This window comes from Phoca vitulina, unplaced genomic scaffold, assembly GCF_004348235.1.
Source record: "Phoca vitulina isolate PV1807 unplaced genomic scaffold, GSC_HSeal_1.0 scaffold79, whole genome shotgun sequence".
Lineage (NCBI taxonomy): Eukaryota > Metazoa > Chordata > Mammalia > Carnivora > Phocidae > Phoca > Phoca vitulina.
Window position 1 is genome coordinate 2,472,617 of NW_022589782.1, and position 22,274 is coordinate 2,494,890.

Here is a 22,274-nt window from a genome sequence, read left to right on the forward strand (position 1 = left end):
AGTTGAGCGCGGGCCGGCGGCGCGGATGGTGGGCGCTCCTGGCGCTGCAGCTGCACTTGCTCCGGGCGCTGGCTCAAGGTAGGCGCGGGGCCGGGGCGAGTCCGAGCCGTCGGGCCCGCGGGCGGGCGGCGGGGCTTGACGCAGCGGGCCGGGCAGCCGAGCGCTCGCCCTCCAGACGCGCCCTGCGGGGCTCTGTCGCCGGCGGGAGCGGAGTCGTGCGGCCCCCGCCGCCCAAGTTGGGAGCCGGCCGCTCGTCGGAGCCCGGCGCCCCCCGCGGGCGGCCGGCCGGCATCTCCGCGGGACCTCGGGGCGCGGCGCCCGTGGCGGGAGCGGCCGCGCGGTCCTGCCCGGGTCCCGATCCCGCACGGCCCGCTGCCCGAATCCGGGGCGGGGGGGGACGGTGCAGACCGCCGCGGGCAAAACTTTGGTGCCCGCGGCTTTGCCCCCCGCCCGGGCGCCCGGCGAGAGCGGGGCGGGGCGGGGCCGCTCCTGGGGAGCCTAGCTGGCGGCGGCGCGGGGAGCTCCCCCTTCGGCCTGGGTCCTGTGAAAGCCCTCGGGCGGCAGCAGCCTCCCCGCCGAAGTTGGCTGGTCTGAAGAGGGTCAGGATCGAAGCAGACGGCGAGGACGCCGGCGACAGGAGGTGCGTCCTGCGGGGGAGGGCTGCGGCTCGGGCCAGCGCACCCCTGTGCTGCCGGCGGCCCTGGGAGCGCGGGCTTGCTGGGGGTCGCGGCGTGGGGGCGCCCCCGTCTCCGGAAGGAGCCGGCGCCGGCGGCCGCGGGCGCTCGAACTTCAGTGAGCCGTGCGCGGTGTCCGGTGGCGGCGAGGGACGCGGAGGGACGCGTCACGGCGGGCAGGTGGTCGCGTCCGCGAGGTGCGGGCCCCCAGCCGTCCCCGGCAGCGGCAGCGGCAGCTCGCTCGCGGCGCCTGGTGCTCTCGACCGCGGTCCGCCCCTCCCCGCACACCTGCTCTCCCGCTCTGCTGCGTGAAGGCAACTGCCGTAGGGCTGCTTAGCTCCTCCATTACTAGGGAATTTTCGTTTCGCTGTGTGCGCGCGGTTCTTTTTGCCTAATGACTGACTTCGGTAGAAAAGCGTTTATTAAGTCATTTTGTAGAATGGCATCTGTAGGTTGCTAGAGAAGCCAGGGTCAGATGAAGTCTAAATCACTGCGGGCTGACTTAAAATGGAGATGGTGTTTATTATTGTTTTCCTTTTTTTTTTTTTTTTTAAAGCAGTGACTTGCACTTTGCAGTAAGCCCGTACATTTGTACATTTGAAGATTTGTGCCAAGTTCACACGGCGGTGGTGGGGGGGGAACCTGGTGGTCTTGTTCTTAGGTATATTATAAGGGTGTCAAGCTATCAGTTGCACTCTGAAGGCTGTATAATGTGTCGTATTTTTACAGCTGTAATGCTAATGAAAATACATAATTAAACTGCACTAAGGCAACAGTTAAACTTTGTTAGGAAGGAATATTCCTTGTTGCAAGGGAAAACATGGGTACCTGTTTTACATTTATATGGTTTATGAAAGTGTACAGGTCTTTTAGTGTAAAATTTCAAATGGGTTGTCACAAATTTTAAATTCATTGACAGGCTTCTGTTCTTTGTGCTCTGTGAAATGTGTAATATATCCATCATTTTTTATATCATATTGAAAATTCGTATTACTGGGGAGATGTCACCATTTGACAAAAGCTCATGTATCTTGAAAATGAAGATTCTGGTGCTGCTATAGAGATTTCTGATGGGATGATGAGTTGGTCATATGCAAGGGAATATATTCTCTTGAACCTTATCAGATAAAATGTAACATTCTAAATGGAATGCTTAACACCAGGCTGGAACTAGTTACCAGTACCGTATTATTGTGTTGCTAGGTGAAGCGTTTCCTAATTTCTCTTTGTCTTCTAATGGTATTTCATGTGGTTGGGCTTGGTCATGATATTTTGGGAGAAAAGTGCAACATTGACTAGTAAAAGTTACATATAGTTACATAGCCCAAGTTACATAATTGGCATTGCGAGAAATACCAGGTTCGGATCTTCCAAATATAACTTTAATATGTCTTGGGGACATATATGTGAAGGAGCCAGATCTGAGTGAGTTTATTTAAGTAGGCACCACTCCGAACGTGGGTCTTGATCTCACCACCTGAGATCGAGTTCCTTGCATGCTCCATAGACTGAGCCAGCCAGATGTCCCCAGACCGGAGTGTTTTGGGAGGATGCCTTCTGGCGTGAACGGTGGTTGGGTCATAAGTATCATATACGTTTAGTCTGTGATGCCCTAGTTTTATTGCTAGATCTTTGATAGGCTTGTTGATCCTGGTAATGTTGAGTATAGCCTCCTACATTCAATATAGCCTTGTGTGCCAACAGTTTATATTCATCAGGCTGAGAGGGATAGAGATGCCCTCCTCAGTTATTGCTTTGGGGTTGTTCATAGTTCTCAGTTTCTCCTTTGGAGTTATCACCACTTAGATCGATGGTTCTTGAACTTTGGTGCGTATTAGAATTACCTGGGGAAATGTGGTGATCCTGTGGAACCACAGCTTGCTTTCCAGGTGATTTTGATACACACCAGGGGTTGAGGACACTAAGTTAGATTGCCTTATGTCTTTCCTCATTCCAGTTATCTGCTGCTTTCCTGGAGCCTCTCTGGCTCCATGTTTCTCCAACCTGGGTACGCCCTGGAGTCACGGAGGAGCTTTAAACCATATTGAAGCCTGGATCTCATTTCCAGAATTTGAGGTTTGACCTGGGCATCGGATTTAAAAACTCCTCAGGTGATCCTAATGTTCAGTCAAGTTTGAGAACCATTGCTCTAACCCTTTAAATGAGACCACATGATGCATTTTCCCTTTGAACCTTGTTGCTGGCCTTGTGGTTTCATAGTACTCCACTGCCCCCCAAATTCCAGTGACCTTTATACACTTTGAACCTTTCATTTAAACTTGTTGCATGTTTGTGATCTCAAGCTTTGAAGTTTCTCCCTGACTTAATCAGCTTTTAATCGCTTATTCTGTTTATTCCTACTGTTGGGTTCCTACTTTGTGCTAGTGTGCGGTATGCATCAGAATCACCAGTGAAATTTAAAAATACAATCATCTGGCCTCCACCTCTGACCTGGAGGATCTCTGGAGAGTGAATTTTTGCATTTAAAACTCCACAGGTGATGCTTGTATCTTTATGCTCTGGTTTTATCCTTGTTGGCCAATCCCATTATCTCACTTAATTCTCTGTCATCATTAGTCTGACTTCATGTGGTCTGGATGCTTACCTGGACCCCTACCTGGACCACTTTTCTCAGGCCAATTCCCAGCCTTGGGTAAGGTCTACTAATTAGGCTTCTCTGCCACTGGTTTGCTGGAGAAGTCAGAAAACTGTGCTAATTGGGTTTGCTGCAAACCTAGCTTCCTTTTGGGGCCTTATGCTTTTATTACCCCAGAAGCATTTGGTTTCCCCTTTTCCTCTTGGACCCCCTTTCTCTCACAACTTTGAGATTCGAGTTTCCTCTGGAACTTGAGTTCCAGACTACCTACTTTACTGGAGAGTCTTCATGGAGAGTGCTACACTAAGTGTTCAGATACTCACTGATTAAATTTTATTAGACCACTGCATGTTTAACAGATGGCAGCTAGCCACTGGGTTGGTAACTGTCTTGTAAATCCAGTAATGAGCAGTTACCGCCCTCTGTGCAGCCCTACGTAAGCCACCTGTACCCGAGCTTTCCTGAACCCTTCTCATGTGCCGGGCACTGAGTGCTTTATGAGTAGGCTCATTTACTCTTCACAACAACCCCTGAGAGGTAGGTAGCATTTTGTACTCATTTTACCTGTGGGGAAACTGAGGCACAGAGCTGTTAACTGATTGGCTTGAGGTCCTGAGGCTTGTAGTGGTGGAGCCAAAATGGAAAGCAGGCTGCTTAATCCACAGTCTGTATGTAACCGCTAGGCTGGACTGCCTTCCATGTAGCCTGGAGCTTTCTATGGGAAGGGAGAGCAATCAGATCAATACCAAGGGAAGATGGTAGTTGATGTTTTCTAAATACTGTGTTGTTACTGGACCTCAGATTTCAGGTTACCTTATTTACTGTTGTCATTGTTAAATTCCATTGCATAATTTGGAAGAGAGAAGAGGAAATATGCATAACCCCCTCCATATACCCATTCCTCTCCCGTAATACAATGTTGCCATTTTGGAGTTTTTCTTCATAAAGAATCTTTTTCATACTGTAATTTTCAGATTCCAACTGAGAATAGGTTGTGGCAGTCTGTTGGCAGATTTGAACACCCCAGAATTGACCACTGGGAGTGTACCAACCATTTCTTTGAGGAACAGTTGGAAAATTCTTTTATCTGCATTCAAGTACATGAATTTAAGTCCTTTAAATGCAAATAAAGAGGTGGGGTTTGTAATGCACAGAATTTTTGTTAGTTTGCTTCAGCATGCCTTTTATCTAAACATGGTTAAGTTTAGCTACTTACTGGGATTCTACCTAGCTAGGAAGTTTCTTGTGCCCTTAAATATTGGGGTAAAACAAAGTGGAACTCTGACGAGTTAGGTAATTAAATGGAATCAAGATGTTATTAAATTCTGCCTACCAGTTGCCTTTATGTTATTTCCACTCTTTAGAGCCCTTGCGTATTTTTTGTTTAGAGACATGAACTTGGGGCCGTCCTCTAGGTGTCCCCTAGATCAGAGACGAGTAATGTTGGTTGACTGAATCTACAGAATGAAAGACCCAGAGTGAGTAGGAAAACCGAGAAACTGGTTTTGACTACGTCACAGCTTAAATTTCTGCAAGAAGTAATAAAAGCTGTAGTGTGTGGTTTTTTTCTTTTTTTAAAAAATATTTTTAAGTAATCTCTATACCCAACGTTGGGCTTGAACTTACAACCTCGAGATCAAGAGTTGCATGCTCTTACTCACCTTCCACCTGAGCCAGGCAGGTGTCCCTAAAAGCTGTAGTTTTAAGAAGTAGACTCTTGAAGTCCAAATCCATGGAAGGTGAGTAAAGCTGAGGGTAGGGAAATAAAAATCAGGTTGAAAGGTATAGTATAAAGAGGAGTTAAAGTAGAATTATTTTTTAAAAAGTGAAGATTTTTTTTTATTTGGTTATTCTTTCTAAGTGATGATACATTTCTACCTAATGTAACTGAGCATTTTCATTTGTATCGTTTTTTATTATAATTAGGCTCCAACATGCCTGTAAGTTATTTTCTTAAATTGCCCCCTATGTTTTTAAATCTCCTTTAATAAAAAAGGCATAAACATTTGTACGCATGGTCCTGACCAATGTATTTTGTCAACTGGTCCAGAGAATATGGTACCTCCTGCCATCCTTTTGTATTAGCACATAGAAATTAGTCCTAAGTTTTTTAGTGAATTTTTGAAATGCAAAAATCTGTCAGAATTAGACAGCTACTTACCTGCCACTTATTGATCCCATATCTGAGACCTCTTCTGGAGAAATATATTATTAGTCTTAGATTCATTGTATTAACGCTATTCTTGCTATATCCAAATATAAAATGAATAAATGCTGTTATGGGAGCACTGCTCTAGGAAACCCTAGATATTTATATATTTGCTATTCTAGTATTTAGGTGGTCTGGCCTCTTGGCAGGCAGCTCTAAAGCCTTAGCCTGCCCCCTGCCCCCACAGTCTGAATGAGAATACTTTTGTAAAGCTTTCTTAGAAACATGGATGTGGTGAATGGAAAAGGTGATGGTCTAAGTGTCAGTAGACCTGGTTTTTATTTCACTCTGTAACTAACTTGCAATAGGAGTAAATCTGTTAGCCTCTCTAGATCTGTTTTCTCGCCTGTGAAAGGAGGGGGTTAGACTAGATCTTTAAAATCATTTTGTTCTGATTCTCTGATCTTCCGTATGTTGTCATATCCTTTCTGCCCTTTACTAGACTCTGTGTGTGTCCTATCTGGGGATTCTGTAACTCCATATGTCTTAGCTCTTGGAAACTAATTCTCTTCATTTTACTTTTTCCAGGGTATTTACAATATCAAAGACAACTAAGATGCAGTACAGTATTTCTCCTGCCGTCTAGCACATGATGTATTTACTCCAGCCTGAAAATGGTTCATGTTCAAAACTTTAGGTTCTGTAAAATGAATTAGTGCCATAATTTATAAGTGTAAGCCTGTAGTTTGGAGAAATAAATTTCCTTAAAAATATGAAATGCTTATTTATTTAAATGGCTGGAAGAAGAAAGGGCAAGAGTAATTGAAATCTGGAGGTAATTAATGCAGAGAAATTTAAAAAGATATGAAATAGTGATGGATATGAGAATATTTACATTTATAGGACAGTGACCATCAGTAATTTAAAGAGATTGGTAGATGGTGTTTGTTGATGTTTCTGTGCTCAACCTAATGTTATGTTGGTTAATTGTATTCCTTAGGGACTTTTAGTAAATCAAAAGGCCCTCAAAATTAACACAAGAACTATTTTTCACTCTAACAGGCTTAGCTAGCACTCTGTTGATATACAATGCCTAGTGAAGATAACAGCTATCAATTAAATAATCAATTTCTTGACATGTGTCAGTCATGTAAATCTATTAATTTACTGATCTTTGGAGATTAGCTTGTTGAACATGGGCTAAGACTATAGTTTCTGCACTGTTTTTGGCTTTGCTAAGTATGTATTTTTTAACTGACAAGGCCAGCCTTTGGAGATATGGGCTGTAGAGAATGGGCTAGACTTGTGGGCCCACATTATTATGTAGATAAAGTTAACCTTTGGTGCAATGTTCTGTTGCTTCTTCTCCCTTTCAGAATTCTCTTCTGTATTCTAGACATGATTCCTTATCAAGAGAGGTTTGGAAGCTGTCAGATATGTAAGCTTGATTTTATAAATATGAATGATCTTTTCAAGAAAAAAAAATATTGGGAGGTAACCAAAGAATGGCTATGGCTACTCAAAGAGGAGTGCCTGTGGTTGCCTTTATTTATGTATGTATTTATGTATTTGTTTATAGAACCCACGGGTGGTGGGGTGGGGCAGAGGGAGAGAGGGAGAGAGAATCTTAAACAGAAGTTCCTCATCCAGCGCAGAGCCCAACGTGGGCTCCATCTCACGACCCTGAGATCATGACCTGAGCCTAAATCAAGAGTCGGACGCTCAACCAGCTGAGCCACCCAGATGCCCCAGTAGTTGTCTTTATTAAGAGTAATTGGTGGTGGGAATTTTAGCAACCTAAGTAGACAACTAGTTTGGAAAAAGATTTCAGGTAAGGAAGGATTTTCATAGCTTATATCACATAGGTATATCCTATCCTACTTAGATAAGGATGATCATCTCCAGAAGTTGTAGTTTCTGTGGGTTCTTTGGTGTGATCCTTAATTTATTTTGTGTCTTTGTGGTTTATTCATGAGAGAGGGCCTATTTTCAAAGTGAAGGTTGGTTCTATTTGCCTTCATCCTAGGTGTTACATGTGGTGGAAAAAGAATAGGAGATTTTTATTTTGCGGACCAAGCCCTTATATACAATGAGTGTCAGTGTTGATTTAATATATGAACCACCAGATGGCAACAGAAAAAAGTGTTTATGGAGGATATAATCTGTAGTTTTCACAGCTAATTTTTTTCTTTCCATGGTTACACTACTTTTCAGTATACTTATGTAATACTTAAAATATTTGGCTGTGAGCAAGGTGAGTTTATAATACCTGACAATGCAAATCACAACCAGCAAATGGAATAGTAACTGTAAAGTATTACTAGAAAAAGACCATTTCTTTACTCAAACATGTGTATAACTGTTCCCAGAGGGAATGGGTTTCCAAATATGCAACTTTATGATTTACGTTATTGTATAGTTACACTTTTACTTCTAATTTTTTTTGTTTTTGTTTAGCAGTTAGCTTTACAGTAAGCTGTGATGTTTTGTAGAACATAAAAGAAAACATGGCTCTTACCCTACAGCATTTTATGTAACACCTTTTAAAGGAGATACATGAGTTTACAAACATTAAACATATTTATATATTTTCTGGCCAAAGGTATTTTTACTTTATGTCGAATTTGTTTTATTTTTGCCTTGTAGGCATGTCCCCTTTTTCTAAGTGTGTCTTCTTGGCTCTTCTCAAGTTTTTTTCTTTCCTTGTTCTTAGCTAAGACTCTTGGCTGCAAGCTAGAAACTCAGTCTGAACTACTTAAGAAAAAAAGGATTTCATTGGAGGCATCCTGGGGTATCACAGTGTAACAAGAAGAATACCTTGAAACTTGGCAAATTTGTGATTCAGCTCCACCTTAGGAATAACTTAGAGCCAAGTGTTCAAAACCTCTCAGGAATTGTCCTCTCTGTCATCCTCTCTCAGTTTGCTTCTGTTCCCGTGTTTGGTGTCATTCTTGACTGTCACTGAAAATTGGCTTTACTTCTGTGACTCAAACCCAGCTATCATCAGTCTGCATTTCTAATGCATCAGAACCTGAAATAAAAGATTGACTTAAAGCTTTGGTCCTGAGTCCGTAATCTGGGAAATGATCAGATTGGTATTTTAAAAGCATAATCTCAACAAGGGGAAAAAGCATTTTGGTTGCAAAACAGAGTAGACTGGGAAGAACCAGAATGAATGACCCTAGGTGAGTTAGGCTGTCCCAGCAGTTGAGGTGAGAGAAGGTAGTATAGCTTGGACTGGGCTAGGCTGGTAGTGGTGGGGATGGACGGGTAGGTGTAGAGACAGATGTAGGGTGCAGAAAACCACAGGATTTGGTAAGGTAATAGTTTGGATATGGAGGGTGGATGAGAATGTCATGGGTGATCAGGTTTCTGGCTTACATGACTAGTTGGTTAGTGCATTCATTTGCTGAGGTTGGGCCACTGTAGTTGGGGCAGTATGGTCATGATTGTGGTTTTTGATATGTTAATGCCAGGTACTTTTGGGGCATCCAAACAGCTGTTAGGAAAGTGTTAGATACACCTTTTTCAGTCAAAGGTGAGGTGTGGGCTTTTGTTGTAAATACTTGTGGAGAAGGTATAGCCTATTGTTTAAAGGATAGGATTGGCATAAAATGGACTCAGTCATTTGCTAGCTTTGCTTCCTAAGGTTGGCTACTTAGTCATCTTTTAGCATTATTTCTCATCCCTGAAGTAGGTACAGTAATTGATCCTACTTCATAGAGCTGCTGTGAGGATCAGTTGGTATGGTTGCAGGTAAGGTGTTTAGCACCTTAGCAAGTACATAGCATGCATCCTGTCAGTGTTAGATGGTAGTCTTATTTTTATGGTTTTGTGGACAGGAATTGTGCCTCATTCACCTGTTCTTTTCCCATAGTATTAGACATTAATGAGCCACTGTAGGGCAGAGTGGGGAGTGTGAACAGTTGACATGACTGGAGCATAGTGAGGTTAATCTGGCTGTGACTTGATAAATTGAAGGAGGAAGAGATTGGAGTGATGGGAGTGAGAGAACAATGGTGGTAATATTGGAATAAGTATTTGAACTGGGGTGATAGTGGGGTGGCAAAATTGGAATAGTCAGTATTGCTGCGGGGAGGTGATTAAGATGAGAACCAAGAAGAGGCCATTGGATTTGTTGATTAGGTGGGAAATGTTTATCTTTTTGAGTGTAATTTCACTAGAGTTCTAGGACTATAGAGCAGATTGAAGTTGATTACAGAATGAATAGGTAGTGAGAAAATGGAGTCAACAGGTGTATTCTTTGTTGAAATTATCTGTAGAAATTCTCAAGAAAAACTATGAAGGCATTTGAAGTGTGTAGTGACGAAATGATCTTAAAATGTCTTGGGAATATTTAACCAATTTGGAAACTGTTCTCAAGGTTGAAAAAAAAGTTGGCTGTTGTCATCTGGCAAAATGGTAAGTAAGCATCACAATTCCCTGAAGTGATCATTTTAGTTTCATACTTTGTGACAATCGCAGGTTTCTATCAACATTGCCACCAGAGCTGATCTAGAGGACTTTCACCCATACCCTGACACAAACACATAGAAACTGTGGACAGAATATACTAAGGACAAACGAAAGCATTCCTGAGCCTGATAGACCAGGAAATCCCAGGTGCCAGAAGTGGGAGAACTCAAAGCCAGGGTATAATTGGGAGCTTAAGACCTGCCCTGCTCTCAGATCTGGATGCAGGCTCCAAGGGCTTGGTCCTGAGGGTGTCATGAAGGAATAGGAGACATGGTCTTAGGTCTCCATGAAGAAGGAAGGTGGGGTTGAAGTCTTCCTACATAAAACTTTGAAGGTTGTCCATCTGTGAAAAGAAGACTAGAAAAATCTAGTCCAAGGAAGTGCAAAGAAACATGTCCTCCTGAGGTTGTATGTAATTAGAAATAAAAAGAGAAACCTCTGAATCCCAAAGCTGTACATAACATTGAGGGTGGGTTAAAATTTAACATTTCTTACAGTGCAACTAACCCTCAAGCTGAGAAATTAGCGGGAAATGTGGTATAGAGCTATGGAAACCAATGGAGCCCTTAGAAATAAGTGTGAAACTGTCCTGCAGAGCAAATGAAAAACTTGGCACTCTAAATGAAGAAAGAGTTCATGCTAAAGATGAACTTGCAGTAAAAAAAAAAAAAAAAATTGCCAGCCAAACAAGGAAATGAATCCGTACGAAGGAGAGTGGGCAGGTGTTTTAAGTAGGAGAATTGTACTCCAGGAGGTACTCCCAGGACGTAAGACAGAGATTCCTTGGTTAAAATTATTAGAGATACAAGAGGTAAGACTGTAATGAAAGAACACCATAGACTAGAAGATTTGGGAAAGGACCAAAGAGAACTTACAGAAATGAAAATTATGGTCTTTAAAAGTAAACTCAGTGGACAGGTAAAACAGCTGAGCAGTATAATTGAAGAGCAAACTACTGATTTTTTTAAAAAGATTTTATTTATTTGAAAGAGCACGAGTGGATGGGGGTGGGGGGCCAGGGCAGAAGGAGAGGGAGAAGCATAGTCCTTGCTGAGTTGGGAGCCCGATGTGGGGCTTGATCCCAGGACCCTGAGATTATGACCTGGCCGAAGGCAGATTCTTAACCAATGAGCCACCCAGGTGCCCCCAAATTACTGATTTTTAAGGAGGTCTGAGGAAATTGCTTGGAATGAAGTACCGAAGTGTCAAGAGATGGAAAGTGAGTCCTTGAGACTCATGACCTTTAGTGTGAAAGTCTAGTATTACCTTCTCTGAACTTCCAGGAAGAGGAAATAGTGGGGGGAGGCACTATTTGAAGATATAATTAATGGCTGAAAATTTTCCATAATAAATGCAGGGCCTAAGTTCTGAGTTCCAAGAAGTGCAGTAAGCCCCAAGCAGGCTAAGTAAAAATAAATTCATATTTAGACACATTGTAGATGAAATACTAGAAACAAGACAAAAAGCAACCTGAGGGAGGCCGTTGTCTAGACTGGCAGGAATTTTGAGTCCATATAAAGTAATGTTCAGGAGTAAGTGAAATAAAGCCTTTGTAGATAAAGACAAAGATCACTCATAGACTTGCTGGAGGACTACTGAAAGGTGTTTGTCAAGAAGAAAGAAATTGAAACTGGAGGAAGGAGTGAGATGCAAATAGCAAAGTACGAAGTTTTAGGAAGCAGTTTCTCTAATTTATTATATGCCTTGTGGTTTGGGAAAAGTGAGCATTAGTAGTTTCCACTGATGTAGGGTGGACAGATTAGCTTAAGAGTGAGGGCAGCACAGTTCATTCATTCATTTAGTGCTTACTGAGGGCTTTCAAGGAGCAAGGCACTGTGTAAAGCAATAAAGGCACAATGATAAAACACAGTTCCTTCCTTCATGGAGCTTATTGCTTATTAAGGTGGAGACACACTGACAAAATAAAATATAGTTGGTTGTGAAGAGCCCTTTCAGCTGTACAGATGATTCAGAACCTGGGGGATGAGCTTCAGCAGGATCTTAGCAGGGATACAAGTAGGCAGGCCATATTAGAGTCTGGGGATTCAGATTAGGACTTGGGAACACAGATTCATGTAGAAAGAAACTGAGCAACCTGAGTGAGGAATTTAGTGTCTAGATAATGACAGGATATTGCCAGATAGAAGGACCGAACATCAAGACTTTTGTGTTTAGCCGGCACATTCCAAAATGGTGTTCTTTACATTCCGAATTGGGGCCTTAGCTGTGAAAAAAATTGGACTTGGGTCTTAGCTAGCAGGAAGCTAGATTAAATGTGCAAGGATAAACTACTTTTTTTAAAAAAAGATTTGAGGGCAGTGGGGAGAGAGGGCGCGTGCGTGCCCGCGCACACACGGCGTGGGAGAGGGAGAAGCAGGCTCCCCGCTGAGCAGGGAGCCCTCCACTGCCATGGGGCTCAATCCCAGGACCCTGGTATCATGACCTGAGCTGAAGGCAGCTGTTTAACCGACTGAGCCACCCAGGAGCCCCAAGGATAAACTACTTTTAGTAACATTTGAAGAAGAGCATACATATGGAGGAACATTGTTAAGATATAAAGAAGTTCAGTGGATCAGAATTAATGGCAGGCGAGAATGTAGACATTTGTGATTTGTGGCAACTTGATATTACTGGCTGGTTGTTTTTAACAAACTCCTGGACTTTGAAAATTACTTAAATCTAGTATCACAGAATATTATAGTTAGAAAGGCAGAGGTCATCTGTATCTCTCACTTCTTTGTGGAATCAAACATGAAACCTAAATTGTGTTGTGCTTTTGTGTTGATGGGGATGTTGTAGCGAGTGAAAATTTATAATTTAGCATTTCATTAGCTTCAAATGCCGCTTAAGGTTTTTTTCTTAAAAAAAAAACAAAACAATTTCTTTGCTTCAAAAGTTGTTCTTTCTTGGGTAAATAAACTGAATTTTACCATAAATGATATTGACAATAAACATGTTTGTTAAAAAAAAAAAAAAAAAAACCAAGCCAAAACAAAAAACCCCAGTCAAACCTCATTTTCCCTGTGACTTTTCCCAAATCAGCTAGTGAGGAAACATTGGGAAACTGCTCTGACTCTCCTTGCCCCATTTCAGGAAACAGGCTTGGTTGGAGTCCTCTGTATGTGTTAGCAGTGGGTGACCCTGACCAAAAGTTTCTGGCAACTTTTCTAGTGACTGATGCAGCGTAGGAGTAAAAACTGTACTGGGTTGGTATTAAGTATGTTGTAGAAGTAGATCTAATTGACATGGAAAGATATTCAGAATACATTAGGTGAAAAATGAGGTTATAGTGTGCTTTGTACAGTGTAATAGCTTGTCTTTACCGAGTGCTTCTCATGCACTGGGCACTGTGATAGTGCTTTCTATGCAGTATCTTCTAGCCTTGTTACAGCCCTATTCTATAGATGAAGTTGGGGTGCAGACAGGTTAAGGTCACCACTTAATAAGTGGTGGAACTGAGCTTTGAATGCAGCTTTGGTTGACCCCAGAGCCCCTGCTCTTCGTCCTTGCACTTTGCTGCCCCTCTGCATGTGACCTGACCACATGGTGTGGGAAGTTTCTCCAATACAGGGCCGTTTATACGTACATAAACAGGAAAGGGGCTGGGAGGCAGCACACTGAGATGTGAATATTAATAGCAGCTGTCTCTTAGTAGAAATATCGCAATTTTCTTTTCTTTTACTTTTCTCTATTTTCTGACTGTAATGGGGGCTTAGATTGCTTTTGAAATAAATAATATAAAATCTTACAGAAAAGCATAATAGGTTTAAAAAGTAATGGGGATGTAATACTAAGTCAGAAACAGGAAACGTCTTATAATCTATGCAGCAAGTATGAATGAACAGATCATCCTGTCTAGAAAGGTTTTATCTGTGTTATGGGAAAATTTTCTGAATGTTCCAATTTTCAAACAATAAGCATTTATAACTTTTTAAAAAATTATGAAAGCAATTATTATTTACCGTAATGTGGTATTAGTGGATTTTAGGAGGACTATGGTATTAAAGTAGTTCAGTGGTTCATGCTGAGATTCCATTAATGGGGACCTGAGATTTTGGTGTGTTTTTCTGTTGGAGGGAACGTAAATTACTGTTTTGGGCCTTATTTTGTTCATTTATTTGAAAAGACATGCAGTATCTTAAAATTACAGACTCCCTGGAAGAACAAAAACTCCTTTGAAAGATGGATGGATAAACACATTTGTACCATTGATTTCTGGTTAGGGCTGCTTAATCTTTGTTTTACGACTCTGGTGTCAAATTCTCCCAATAACAACTCCAATATCAAATCAATAAGTTGAAGTTTTTATGGTATTATGTACAAAAAGCTTGAAGCTTGTAATTGTAAATGAAAATTAGGAGTAATTTTAAATTGAAATGTTTTATATAAATTAAGAACTTAATGCATTTATATTAGATACACTATAAATGTAAATTAGGAGAGTGTTAGGTATGAATGTGGTAGTGTGGCAGGCAACACTTAGGGTGGCACCTGGCTTACAAAAATGTACCATTTCCTGGGAATCGCCCTGGTCCACAGCAGGGGCCTCCGTTGGCCATTTCTCTGCTGTGTCCTCTTTCTGAGTTGTTTTCATGATGCTCTGTGAATCTGTGCATCCTCAGAGCTGCTCTGGCTCTTGCCTGTCCTGAAGTGTGGACATTCTGCTTTTCCTCATGTTTCTCAGTATATCCTCCTTTTTGCTTAAGCTACTCAGAATTGTTTTTCTTTGAGCAAATGGTATTCAAACCTTTTGAAGGATGGGGGCAGGGGTGCTTAATAATAAAGCATTGCCAATAATTTTGAACCACGTAAATATAAAATTATAGATATTCTAATAGTAAATACTTTAAGGCAAGCAAAGGAACATACATTGATTCTGAATAGGCATATTTTTAACTGAATTTCAACAAATTCAGGTCTTCGTGTGTTTTGAGTTTGTGTTCATCTTTCTGCTTTTCAGACTAATTGGGGAGTGGGAATTCCTTTTCCTAACTTTGCTTTAGATGCTTCTGTGTCTTCGTTTTCCTTCCCCATTTCTGCAGCTCAGCTTAGTTCTGTAGCTGTGTTCCCTGGGCCTGCCAGGGGTGGGCTTGCCTCCACTCATTCCTGTCTGTTTACTGACGATTTTTGAGCAGCCTTGTTTCTTCCCTATCTCACCAAGTTTTCCTACCCGCAGTCTCTCCTCCCACATTCACAGGAGTTGGTTTCTTCTTTCCATGTGTGGCAGCACGTTCAGTCCTCGTTTAGGATGTGAGCAGTGGTAATAGGTACTCTTCATAGGTGAAAACATGTAGAAAGCATATATGACTAAAATAGGTGTGCCTTTGTTGTCCATAAATCTTTTAGTTTTATTTAGCCTTGGTAAGCAGGGAGAGGTGTAAGGTATCCTTCATTATAGGATTTTTAGCTTTTACAGTTATAATGTATTTTATTATGTAGTGCTTCTTCTTTTTTTTTTTTTTGGAAGGGTCTCCCATGACTAAACATCAAATAAGATGTTGCAGTCACATTTTTATCTATTTCACACTTAAGACCAAGCTCCCAAGTACCCCTTCTGCAGATGTCTCACTGTACATATACCCATCCTCATTCAGTCCAACCCAAAACAAATTCTGACGGTGACACATGAACTGCACATAGCTGGATGGCCTACCAGGTCCTTTATGCAGTTGAATTTACAAGGTGATACCAAGTTAAGACAAAGTTCCAGCTTGGATGCCTTCATCTCCCTCCCCTGAATCCTGATCCACTGGCTGCCAAAGCTCGAAGGGGCTTGGGGTAGGGTGCTTGGTCATGGGAAAAGCTGCTATGGTTGGCCCAGCACATGGGTAGAGGGGAAGGTTTCATTTCTTCACAATCTGAATGACATCCTCGTCCTCCAATGTATGATCTTTACACACTTTTTGAGGATTGTGTTTCACAGACATACCCCACACCAGAGCGTATTTAAATTCTTTGATAAGATTTTTGTGAATCTTCATGCAGAAATCCTCCACCGTAGTCCTAGAGTAAGGCAGCACCACTGGGGATATATAATCTGGCAACTGGCCTTTGGGCTTGGTGTAAATCCTCACTAGTTTCAGGTAGTCCCAGATCTTTTCCAAGAGGTCATCAAAATTCCAGCGGTGATGGGCAGAGATGGGTACACAGTGAGGCACCTTATAGATGATATCCAATTCCTCAATGGAGATCTGATCAATCTTATTCAACACATAGATACAAGGGATATAAACTCTATTTCCTTCTACCACGTCGATGAGGTCATCCGCTGTGGCATCACTACGCAGTGTCACATCAGCATTGGGAATTTTGTATTCAGCCAGAGTGCTCTTCACAGTTTCAGCATCCAGCTCACTCTGAGGGCAAGTGGCCGTGAGATTAATGCCTCCTTTATCCTTCTTCTTAAAGCCAATGTTGGGGGGTTTGCTGTTCAAGCGAATGCCAAAGCCTTCCAGCTCATTTTCAGTTATCTTTTTGTGTCCCAAGGGTTTCAGGACATCCAGAACAATCAGGATCAAGTTACATGTTCAGGCCACTGCAATGACTTGACGGCCTCTACCTTTCCCATCCTTGGCACCCTCAGTGATACCTGGAAGATCCATGAGCTGGATCTTGGCACCTTTGTTATCTGATGACACCAGGCACAGTGGTCAGAGTAGTGAACTCATAGGCTGCCACCTCGGAATATACCCCTGCCAGGTTACTAAGCAGTGTTGACTTCCCCACTGATGGAAAACCCACAAACCCAATTCGAGCATCACTTGTCTTGGCCACATCAAAACCTTCTCCTGGTCCACCACCACCACCACCTTTTGGGGTAATGAGCTCTCTGTGAAGCTTAGCAAGGCGAGCCTTAAGCAGCCCTAGGTGATGTGCTGTGGCCTTGTTCTTTTGAGTCCGAGCCATCTCGGCTTTGATCTCCGCAATCTTGGCTAAGGTGCTGCTCATGGTGGCGAGTCACAGGGCGTTGGGAGGAGAGCGTAGTGGCCTCCGCACAGACTACTTCCCCTTACACAGCCACGGGGGTACCTGCCAAGGCCACCGGGCGCTTCTCTGTAGTGCTTATTTCTTGTGAAAAATGACATGAGTGGGTTAAAAAGTCTCACCATGCCGAAGTATATGTAGTGAAAAGGCTCTTTTCTGATCTCAATCCCCTGGTCCCCTCTGTCTGAGGCCATCACTGTTCCCAGTTTGAATATTCTTTCAATGATATTTTTTGTGTGTGCGACCATATATATCTTTTCTCCCAGCCCTTGACTTTATGCAAAAGGTAGCATACTATTACTTTGGAGACTGGCCTCAGCACAATTGTCTTTTTTTACTTAACATTGTATCTTAGAGAGCATTCGTATTAGCACATGTAGATATCTCATTTTTAAATACATAGAAAATGTGCTTTTAAGCCGTTGGCTAAGGTGTATTGGCATTATAACATGATGGTGTCATGAGTTTAAGAGCTGGGTTAAAACCCTGGCTCTGCCATTTATGAGCTGTGTGACCTTGGAGAGGTTATATAACCAGTTGCTCCTTTATAAAATGAACGGTTAGTATCTCTTCACAAGGTTTTTGTAAGGATTAGAAGAGATAATGTATGTAAAGCATTTAGCACAGTGTCTTGCTTAATAAATCATAGCTATTTGCTCATTAATTTATCATCAGATCAGATGAACCCCTAATGTGTTTCTCCTTCTTTAACTAAAATAAAATATACAGAAGGCATTACATATTTCTTGACCTTTTAACTTGTCTGTCCTTTTCTTCCATTGTATGCTTTCCTTCTTCCTTCCCCATCCTTTCCTCAACAAATGTTACATTTCTTTTACTTTTTGAGATATCTTTGCTTGTTGATGACTTTACTGACCTATCATATCATCTCTGTCATTGCATTAGGTATCATCAGTTGTGGTTTATTATAAAACCTCACAGAGAAGAAATATTTCTGTTGATGATACTCCAGAGTGAATTTAATGTCAGCAGTCGAAATTTTTCAAGTCACTAGGCAGAATGATTCTTTTTGTGACTGGGATTTCAGCTGGGATGGAACTGAGATTTGGATACAGATGGTAACTGGCAGAGAGTAGTAAGTGTAGGGCTGAGGTGCCACAGAAGCACTTCATGGCGTGGGCCTGTCCGGGTTGTCCCTAGGAGGCCGCTCATGAGCGGGTGGGGGAGGGGAGAGTGTGCATGGGGAGGGCGGGGATACAGCAACCCCATTGTTCACTGAAAACTGTCAGGATGATGATAAGTCAGAGGCAGTGGGGCCTCAGGGGGGAATGGTATGCAGGGTGTGGTGTGTACAAAATAGAATAATACGGTGTCTGTAAACTAGATGAGTTGCCTTACTGAGCTATTTTAATGTTCTGCTCCAGGGTACAAGAAGTCTAGCTAGGAATTCCCCCCACCTTTTCATAGGGGCTGCATGGATCTCCTTTGACAGGACTCTGTCAAACTGTCATGCTTGGAGGAGTCAGGGCTGCTGTACCTAGAAATATTTGTGTAGGGCCCTTTAAGGGAGTTGAGTGTAAGAGCATCTGGGGGTTTAGACCTGTGAGTTTAAGGTATTCACATCAGTGTGATTCCATCTATACCCACCAGCTGGTGTGATCTAAGCAAACCAACTTACATTTTAGAGGTTTCTTTTGTGCCCTCTTCAGGAGTGGTTTTTGGCTTCTTGGCCCTGATATGTTTTCACTACTTGGATGATGTGTATTTGTACTGTTTGATATTAATGTTCTTGTCCCTTTTGAGTGTCTGTCATTGTATGCCACAGTGATGAGCAAGGATTGGTTATCCACTCCCAGGGTACCTGATAATGGCCTGCATGTCCCTGGTCTGCCTGTCGCCAACTCAAATCTCGTTTTTGCTGTAGATCTGTAATCATTGAAGGAAATATGTAGAAATGCAGCACTAAAATACATTTGAAATGTTCTGTTCAAGAATTTGACTTTTTTTTGGTACTGTTTCTTTATATTAAAAATCTGATTTTCTCTTTCACTTTCCTAAATCTAACCTATTCTTAATAATCCTTTCTTCCCCCATTTACTTTACTGAAAATTTGAACACTTAAAGAGATGATGGCTTGACTGTGTACCAAGGCTTTCTGAGAAAGGGAGAAAATGAATTTCTCTTTGCTTCATAGAATTGCCCAGAAGTGGTGGGAGGATTATAGTGTGGCAGAGTTGTAATTCTTCTGCCCTTTTGAAACAGTTCTTCCAGATCCCTTTCCCCTTTCCCCATTCTGTTCTGATGTGTGGGTTTAAGACATTCCAGGTGATTCTGCTTTGCACACAAGCTCCCCTCTCTTCCTCCCCAGCTCCCTTAAATGCATGTATACACCCGAAGAGGGAGACTTTCTAGACACCTGATTCTAATTTCCAGATGTTTGCCCTCCTTTGCAGTTTTAGCCATCTTCTTTTTTTTCCCCTATCCCTTGTTATTATTTTACACATAATACCTTGAAGTCTGTGGAGAAAGCTACAAGTAAACTAAAAATGTTTATATATTATACAGAATGAGAACTCCTGTTCCTGTAAATCGCTGCATGGCATTCAGAATTGTGTATTTCAGCATCCCAGTTCTTCCTTTAAAGTAGTTTTGTTTAACATTGGTTGATTTTTCTCTTGGTTGGTGTATGAAAACCCTAAAGATAGAGGAAACATTTTGACCCAATTTTGTTCTTTACAAATAAGTCATCAGAAATCAGATTTGTGGTGCCAGTTCAGTCTTTGTAGATTTTAGTCAAATATCTTGTATCTCTTAAGCAGTTGCTCTGTTTAAATAGTAATTGTTGGGCGCCTGGGTGGCTCAGTTGGTTAAGCGACTGCCTTCGGCTCAGGTCATGATCCTGGAGTCCCTGGATCGAGTCCCGCATCGGGCTCCCTGCTCGGCAGGGAGCCTGCTTCTCCCTCTGACCCTCCCCCCTCTCACGTGCTCTCTCTCTCTCATTCTCTCTGTCTCAAATAAATAAATAAAATCTTTAAAAAAAAAAAAAAAATAGTAATTGTTACAACCATCTCGGAATAAGTCCTACTTGAGTTATGGAATTTGTTCACTCATCTGTGTTAAGAAAGGAAGATCTTTTGTATATCTTTTGCTGCTTATAGAGTAAGACCAAACTGTATATATAATATCAAACTTGACAAAAAATTGTTTAAAATGATTTTGATGTCAGGAATTAGAGAAATGAGTATGTTGGTACTGTCAGGGAAAGTGTGGCTTAAAAATATCAGCTAAGGCTAAGCAGTCTTACTTTAAACCTGTGCTTGATAAAAATTAAATGTAGCCTGTAGACTCTGACAGAGGATCATGAAATTCTTGAAGTATGTATTTTTCTTCTGAAATTTAACTTTTGCTAATGTAATACAGTATTTAGTGATACCTTGCCATTTAAACATTTTAAGATATTTCAGGGCATATCAACTGAAGGCTCTTGAAATGAAAACTAAGTGTATTTAAGTGTTTTTTTTTTTTTTTTTTTTTAAAGATTTTATTTATTTGACAGAGACACAGCGAGAGAGGGAACACAAGCAGGGGGAGTGGGAGAGGGAGAAGCAGGCTTCCCACTGAGCAGGGAGCCCGATGCGGGGCTCGATCCCAGGACCCTAGGATCATGACCTGAGCCGAAGGCAGACTCTTAACGACTGAGCCACCCAGGCGCCCCTATTTAAGTGTTTTTATTGTATGTGAAAAGAAAATCTTTTTTGAAACTCATTCTTTAAAAAAAAATCCTGAGGGGCGCCTGGGTGGCTCAGTCGTTAAGCGTCTGCCTTCGGCTCAGGTCATGATCCTAGGGTCCTGGGATCGAGCCCCGCATCGGGCTCCCTGCTCGACGGGAAGCCTGCTTCTCCCTCTCCCACTCCCCCTGCTTGTGTTCCTGCTTTCACTATCTCTCTCTCTCTAAAAAAAAAAAAAAAATTTTAAAAAAAAAAAAACTTTATAATGATGACCCCGGGTTTTTTTTTTTTTTTTTTTTTTTTTTTTTAGAAGCCTCAAAATCAAAGTAAAAATGAATTAGAAAGTCATCTTTGATTTTTCTGGATCACTTAATTTGAGTTTATTTCAGAGTACCTGAAGTTTCTTGGAGTGCAGTAATGGTGAGGGAATCCTGGGTGATCAGCCTGTGGGTGGTGAGCTTTGGCCTGTCCTGCCACTTCTGGTTCTGGGGGTTCAGCCCAGGACTGTGATTGAGGTCCATCTATCAGAACCTGCAAGAAGAACTCAAGGCATTTACTTGATTGATACAGAATCAGAATAATGGTCAATTTACATGAAAAACAAGCAGTGCCTTTTTTTTCAGCTTTATTGAGAAATAATTGACATATCACTGTATAAATTTAGGATGTATAGCATGATGGTTTGATTTACATATATGTGTGCTGGTTGTTGCAGTAGGTTCAGCCAACACCGATCATCTCATATAGATAGAATACAAAGAAAGAAGAAACAAAATTTTTTCTCCTTGTAAAATGTGAACTCTTAGGATTTCCTCTTAATAATTGTCCTGTATATCATAGAGCAGTGTTAACTGTAGTCATCATGTTGTATGTTACATCTCAAGTACTTATTTCTTTTTTTTATCATGAGTTTCAGGTGTATAGCTTTATAATTAGAAACTACACATTACAGAAAATCATCACCAGAAGTCCAGTTTCCATCCATCACCATACAGTTAGCCTCCTTCACCATTTCATCCAACCTCCTTCCCCTCTAGTAACCACTAGTCTGTTGTTTGTATCTATGACTTTATTTTGTTTGTTTGTTTAGATTACACATATGACTGAAATCGTACAGTATTTGTCTTTCTCTGACTTATTTCGCTTAGCATTATCCCTTCAAGGTCCATCCATGTTGTTGTAGATGGCAATATTTCATTCTTCTATGGCTGAGTAGTATTCCATTGCATAAATATATCACATCTTCTTTATTCATTCATCTATCAGTGGACACTTAGGTTGTTTCCATATCTTTGCTATTGTAAATAGCTAAGGGGTCCGTGTATGTTTTTGAAGTAGTGTTTTTGTATTGGAAATAAATACCCAGAATTGGAATAGCTGGGTCATATGGTAGTTCCATTCTTGAGGATTTTCTATAATGTTTTCCAAAGTGGCTGTGCCAATTTTCAATCCCATCAACAGTGTATTAGGGTCCCCTTTTCTCTGCATCCTCTCCAACACTTGTTATTTCTTGTCTTTTTGATAATAGCTATTCTCACAGGTGTAAGTTGATATCTCATTGTGATTTTGATTTGCATTTCCCCAATAATTAGTGATGTTGAGCATCTTTTCATGTGCCTGTTGGCCATCTTTGTCTTTGGAAAAATGTCTGTTCAGGTCCTGTGCCCATTTTTTAATTGTAGCTTCTGTTGTTGAATTGTAGGAGT

At 41.6% G+C, this 22,274-nt stretch overlaps 1 protein-coding gene and 1 pseudogene across 2 annotated transcripts in view; one reads left to right on the plus strand and one right to left on the minus strand.

Moving 5' to 3' along the window:
- SDK1 (sidekick cell adhesion molecule 1) overlaps positions 1-22,274 on the plus strand; it is an 860,571-nt gene that overhangs the window by 3,358 nt on the left and 834,939 nt on the right. The window contains exon 3 of the mRNA XM_032394092.1: positions 3-78. Coding sequence (XP_032249983.1) covers positions 3-78 — 76 coding nt within the window. The remainder of the gene's footprint in view (positions 1-2; positions 79-22,274) is intronic.
- On the minus strand, positions 15,344-17,976 carry LOC116625531 (annotated as a pseudogene). The gene has a single exon (XR_004298098.1). The product of XR_004298098.1 is annotated as a developmentally-regulated GTP-binding protein 1-like (transcript).